This window comes from Brachycentrus maculatus, unplaced genomic scaffold (genome assembly GCF_059751285.1).
Source record: "Brachycentrus maculatus isolate JH-2025_06_01 unplaced genomic scaffold, ASM5975128v1 h1tg001882l, whole genome shotgun sequence".
Lineage (NCBI taxonomy): Eukaryota > Metazoa > Arthropoda > Insecta > Trichoptera > Brachycentridae > Brachycentrus > Brachycentrus maculatus.
In genome coordinates, this window is record NW_028282453.1 from 12,295 (window position 1) to 19,157 (window position 6,863).

At 39.5% G+C, this 6,863-nt stretch overlaps 1 protein-coding gene across 1 annotated transcript; it reads left to right on the forward strand.

Annotated features, from left to right (window-relative positions):
- Positions 1–2,409: 2,409 nt before the first annotated feature.
- On the forward strand, positions 2,410–3,078 carry LOC148298552 (uncharacterized). Its single transcript, XM_088276791.1, has 2 exons — positions 2,410–2,580; positions 2,701–3,078. The coding sequence occupies exons 1-2, from the start codon at positions 2,410–2,412 to the stop codon at positions 3,076–3,078; spliced, it is 549 nt and encodes a 182-aa protein (XP_088132917.1).
- Positions 3,079–6,863: the final 3,785 nt, after the last annotated feature.

Consider the following 6,863-nt stretch of genomic DNA (forward strand, 5'->3'; position numbering starts at 1 on the left):
TAGTGTTTGAGGCTGAGCCATACCGTATTTTTCCCTGCGCCCTCAATTCAGCAATATACTTGTGAAGTTGATCCAGATTTTGCTTGCCGTCATTTTTGTACGCATCACTCCCCCTGAGGTTCTCAATCGTTTTTGATTACTTGCCTCGATTTTTGCTCTCCTCTCTCTTTTTGCGAGATATTTTTGGTGCGAAATTGCTTTTAATTTCTGTTGCGTATTGCCACTTTCGTTGATAAAGTTTTGTTTTCTCCTCAAGTGGATCTTCAATATTTTACATCTTCTCCTTTTCTTTCTCAATTAATGAATGAAATTTCGACTTGTAGTAGGCTTTCTCCTGACCTTTTGCTTTGTTCTCAAGTGCCCTTTCAGCATTCTTTTCATACATGTGGTCCTCCCGAATTTATAGGTATTGGCTTTCATGTTCTTTGAGCATCTTTCGTGAAATTGGCAGATGATCTTACCTTATTTCCTTCAGTATTTCCAACTTCTTATTATTTTCAGGGATCACATACTTATTGAAGAATTACTCTTCCTTTCGTTTGAAGAGTGGCTTTTTGTTATTGTATTATTTTTGGAATTCTCGAAATTCTTGCGCTTTTCTTTAATTCTCTTTCCTTTATTCTTCTTTATCTTTCACCTTCAGCTAAAATTGCTTCTTCAAGAATTCATGCCTTTCTTGTTTGATTCTGGCTTGCATTTCAAGCTTTTCCTCTTCTGCTTGCTTCTTCTGGAACTTTTCATTTTCTTCTAGTCTTTTGAAATGTTCTTTAATTTCCTCTTGCTCTCTTTGCATTTTCTTGACGAATTATGATGCTTTACGAGTCCGTTCGCTTTGAGCTCCGTAAAGTGAGGAGTTGTTGGGATTAAAAATATCTGTTGATGGTATGTTTGTCTGGCTACTCGATAAATCGGCCTTAAATGATGAAATTTTAGCCTTCAGCATTTGTTAACGTATCCGGATGGCAACTTCAGTCGTATTCTTACCAAATATGTCATCTTTCGACAGTTTGGCTACTTTCTTCACATCGTAATCTCCGTTTAAAATTTATGCCATAACTTATTGCTCAACCACCTCGAACTCTTAGTTTATGAGCTGCGTAAATAAATGATTACTTGCCTGGTCAGCATTTGATTATCCCCTTTGAGCATCCTCCTCAAGTACTCATCCTGATCCTCTACAATTCCTGTAAAAACATTGAACTATATATTTTTCCTGACAAAACTTATATAATCGAGGACGAAGGTTGGGAGCTCTGACATTGAAGCCTCGAGCTCTGGGATAATAGCGTCCGCATAAAAATGTTCGTTTGGGTCATTGGAAGGTAATGTTTTAATTCTTACTTTACGCACTTTTTTCTTGGCCAGTGACTAAATTTCAATCTTCTCTCGCTCTTTTTATGGCGTTTAGTGTTATTATGGGGGGTGCACATGCTCACTTTGAAACTGAAACATTGCAATGATGGCAAATGATTGTTTTATTATTATCAAACGCAGCAGAATATTAAACAAAATATGCATCTAATCAAAATGGTCATCAAATGGCCATCAAATGGTATTATATGATATTGATTGATGGTACCCTTTGGATGTATCGATGATCTGAACGCGGCAGATAAATGCCTATAAAATCATTTCGGGTAAATTCCTCCATCTGGTTTTCTGCTATAGCCAGGATTGCTGCTAGTCGCATGATAATCATTGTGGACAGTTGGTAGCCTGATGTGGCCACTATATTTGATTTGCTTTAAATTTATTCCCCCAATTAATCCCAGCTTTGTCAGAGCACCTACTTGGTTATGGATTTCTGGGTTAGTTTCTTCAATTTTAGGCAATCTTTGACTGACAGAGTTTTACAAATATATTTTACGGCTTTTGTTTTGGCTACTCATAATGGGTTCGGTCCTGAAATTCTTAACATCATATCGATTGCTAAGGCTCATCTCTCCAACTGCAATATAAATAGAATATACACTTGTTCAGCCTCGTATGGCAATTCGACTGGATGAATTAGTATTTTCTTTTGTCAGGAGATAATCGGAGCATCTTTCAGTATTTCCTAAATTATATTTATTGAACTATTATCAACTCAAAGCTTGGTGGCCCATTAAATATCACCTCTGAAAGCAGTTAAATCTAACACTAATCAAATTATGGCTGAGCTCATTTATTTATATTTCAACATCAATGATGGCAAGAAATCCCCTACGCATGCTTCTGTTCATCGTTGGCAGCACATATACGATCAGAGCAGCCAATTTAACAAGAGTTTCTGAATCGAGTCATGAAGAACTTATTGAAAAGTATTCGTTTTGGTATTGGACTTTCGCCTTGATCTCTTTTTTGTTGTCTTGCTTTGCTGGGGTGTGTTCGGGACTCACTGTTGGCTACATGTCGATCAGCAAAGCAGAAATGGAGCTCTGGTCCAAATCAGATAACCCTGAGGAGAAGAAGAAGGCCAAGACCATTCTACAAGTGCTGAATGATCACCATTTTTTGCTATCGACTCTGCTGCTCGCAAATGCTTTATCTCTGGAGGCTCTTCCGATATTTTTGGACAAAATCATGTCGCCCCTGGCGGCAGTGATTGTCTCAACAATCGCCGTCGTGGTTTTCGGATAAGTTCTCCCGCAAGCCTATTGCACTGGGCAGTACAAATAAAACATCGGGTATTTCATGGCCCCTTTCGTCCGGTTCTTGTAGTTCATCCTGTACCCGTTCGTCAAGCCGATTGTGTACATACTAGACAAATTCATCGAGCATGACGATAATAATATCGTGCTGACCCGCGAGAAGCTCGTTGCCCTCCTACTCTTGCACAATAAGAAAGAGTACGGCTACAGACCTGAAGAGATAGAAATGCTACAGAATATCCTCGACCTCAGGAATACGCTTGTGAGCAGCGTGATGATCCCCCTCTGCAAAGTCTTCATGCTCCCCAGCAACTCCATCGTCGACGAAAAGCTTATGAACAAGCTGGCTGAGTTCAACTTTTCGAAGATCCCGATCTACGAGCATGAAAGAGACAATGTAATCGGATTCGTGAAGGTCAAGAACTTATTCGACCTGGCTCTCTCCTAAAATAAGATCCTGAAAGACACCAGCATACTTGTCAACCCTGTGCAGATCAAAGAGAATCGCAACTTGCTCGGTTCCATTGATATTCTCAAGGATCGCAAGATCAATTTTGGCATTGTCATCAATGAAGCTGGGAAATGCAAAGGGATTGTGACCTTAAAGCAAATCTTTTAGAAAATCATACTCAAATAGTTTCGGGATTCTGACATTCAAGTCCATGTGGAGTTTAACCAGCTTGGAGGGGCCAAGATCTAAACTGTGCATGAGGGGCAATAGCAAGATTGATGGTATGATATCATCTTTATCAATATTATCAATTCATCAATTATTTGCCATCAATTATTTGCCATCAATTACTGATCAATCGCTGATTTTAATGCGGAATAGTAGTGTATAATATTCTGAGAGTTGGATTATCTGGTATTTATTTAACAGAAAGCCTAAATATGAAAATTGGGATGCACTGCCAGGATAGCGAATATATATGATGAAAATGAAGAATATGAGGAATATGATGAGAATTTAATTCAGTTGATATTTCCCATCAATATCTTGTCGATCAGCTGCTTGTTCTTGAGGATGAGACTATCGACCTGAATGTTATCTTTAATGGACTCCTCAATTTTGGTGACAATGGTCCGGTAGTTGGGAGTGTTCTTGTCCAATCTCTTCTTATAGATCTTCCAGTAGTTCATGTAGGGCATGTTCTGCAGTTTCTTGATGATTCCCAATTCACTCTCCTCGTTGTGTTTCCTCATGATGTCGATGTAGATTTAGTCGGGCTCTTTGTTCGAACTCAGCAGCTACTTGAATATCTTCCTCTCTTCGTTTCCGACTGGCTCGTACTTGCACTCTGCGATCAGCCCGTATTGCAGAGTGCCTTCCTACTCGTGCATGCTGCTCTCTATCTTTTCATTTATTCTATTCTCGATCTCTTCGAATTCGTGCTCGTCCACCACCGTGAAATTGTAAAATGCCAGTCTGTATATGTTTTGGGCAAATTCACTCCCGGTCAGCTCCATGTCTTGGGCGCCTAAGTAAAGATCCAGAACTCTCTTGCCATGCTTGTCGATAAGCTTGGTGTTAGGGATAATGAGAAAGTCGACTGTATTCAGATGCGCAGGCTTCCATTTTAAGTACCCGTTGTTTGGGCCCAAGAGGTATGGCTTCTATTCGTGATTAAAAATAATGCCGTCGTTTTCGTGAGGCAGGCATTTCATATAGTACTTAAAAAGGAACTCAATGGTTGTCGGCTGTGCACTGAGCCCCTCACGCCTCAAGACTTCCTTCGACACAAAGCTGTTGCATGAGAGCCTGAAAAAATCCTTAACGATGACTTAGATTGCCTGGCTTCTGGCTTCTTGATCTTGCTCCAAGAGCATCTTATTGCAATGGTTGAAATTTTAAATCATATGCAGTCTCTCGATGAGGGGCAGATCGATGATTTTGTTACTAAAGATGACCAAAGCATCGAAAATAAGATATTTGTATGTCTATCCTTCCTTGGTCACGTCCTTCACTAGCTCTCCGTCCAGGATATGCATAATGCTCTGGAATGGGTTGCTGGAGGAATAGTTGCTGCTCCACTTGGTCGATACTTGGCACGATGCATTATAGGAGACTAAGGACTTCGATCCCTATCTGCTCACAAAATAGCAGCCTTCGTTAGTTATAATCAGCAAATATCTCACGCCGTCCGTTTTTTAACAGAGCAAATAAGGAGATTGACGTAACGCATTGATCTCTGAGAATATATTATTTTCATCCTTCTTGGTCATTGAAATGGGATGGCCTCCAAAGAAGGTGACCGACTTCTTCAACTTCGGAGACAAGCTGGAGATTTCCCTGAGTAGTTACTCGGGGAGCATGGCTTTCTATCCAGGCTTGTTCAGCGATATATCATGCATCATGAATCTAATTACATTGCTCCAATGATGAATAGTATAAAATTGCATTAATTGGAGTCAGTTTTGTTAAGCCTGCGAATTGTATCAGAACTCTTGCATAATAATTAGCAAAAGAAGTTACCCAGAGCAGAATTGAGGAAGAATGCAGCAAGACGTCACCACTTTAGATGTAAGTTTACACATAATGCAGGCCTCTATAGGTTCTTTCCCTGAAAGCCATGAGACCCCTCCGGCCTTGGAGCCCCTTGATTACTATTAATGCATTCTGAACTCAGTTATCGTAACTGTTCGCATAAATCAGCAAAGATCCGAACGAGAATACATTAGTCAGACATACAGTCCGAACAATGGCTTATCGAAGAAATACCAAAGAATGATCCCGAACCTAAAGATGAAAAAATCGAACCAAACTTGCACAATCTGCATGTAAAAATTTGTTGAAAGTACCGAGTACGAATACAATACTCTTAGGCGAAATCATTAAACAACTCCCATGCCAGCATATTTTCCATCGATAGTGTGCGAAATAAAGCTTTAAGGTGAGCCGGTTCTGCCCTGTCTGTCGCTGCAACCTCGAAGTCTGCTTAATGGAAAAGGAATCTGCAATCAAAAACAGTCTCAAAGGGACAGCCAATTGATCGAACATCAAATTCATCATTATACTTTGTCATCCATTAATTATTAGCCGACAGTCTGCCTCTGTAGGTTCTATCGAAATACAAACGATATGATTTATATTATTTAATGTTCTTGCCTATGGTTTGCTGCTTAGCTTCCACTATCGCTATTCAGTATTATTTGCAACCCTTGGTACTTACATATTCGAAATCGAATAACCCAGCATTATTAGAATATCAGACAACCGTGAGTATACTAATTATTTATTAAGTTTTAAAATACACTATCATCACAAAAAATAATGTGTAATTATACGAGAGCAATGCATTGTATACATGAGTGTAACATAAGCACATAATATGCTATATAATCAATACCATAATCACACATAAAATCTTCTACAAATGTCATACTTAGATCAGATATCGAATCCCACTCTTTTGCTGGATGAACAGAAATGCCGTAGAAACCTGAAAAGAATGCAAGAAAAGGCACTAAAACTTGGTATAAAGCTATGCCCACATTGGAAGACTTGTCAATCAAAGTAAGTTGGAAAATGGGCCAAGCAATAAGGCATCAGATAAATTACTGTGTCTTCATTGAAGATGGCTGAATATATGCTGGAAGACAAAGAAAATAAATGGGACAACGTTCATATTGCCTTTCCTTTCAATTCTCGTTTGATTGGCAAGTTGAACTAAATGTTAGCCAAGCCTATCGCCAAATCAAACTCGCTGTCCATCCAGATTGTCAATGTGGAAATTATGGAGAAATTGGTCAAATAGTTGAGGGTTCCAATCGGTTTCATGATCGAAATCGACTCAGGTTTCGGTAGGACGGGCATTGATAAGCAGGACTTCGAAACTATTTAGTCGATTTTAAACGAGGCCAAAAAATCAGAGAATCTCATATTTAAAGGGTTCTACGCTCACTCTGGGCACACTTACTCTGCGAAGTCTCTCGAATAAATCATTACCATCGAAAAGCAAGCCATTTAAATCGTATAAACCTTGACGGATAAATACGGAGGCGTTTGCCGAATCGGAGATACTCCAGGCTGTTCTCTCCTTGAGAATTTCGGGAAAGTTGGAGAGCTGAGTCCTGGAAATTTTGTTTTTTACGACGTCATGCAATATAAGCTGGGGAGTTGCAAGAAATAGGACATCGCAGTATGTCTCGCTACTCCTATCGTCAATATCGACCGTAACAAAGGAGAAATACTCGTCCATGGAGGAGGAGTGCATTTGTCAAAAGATTACTTAG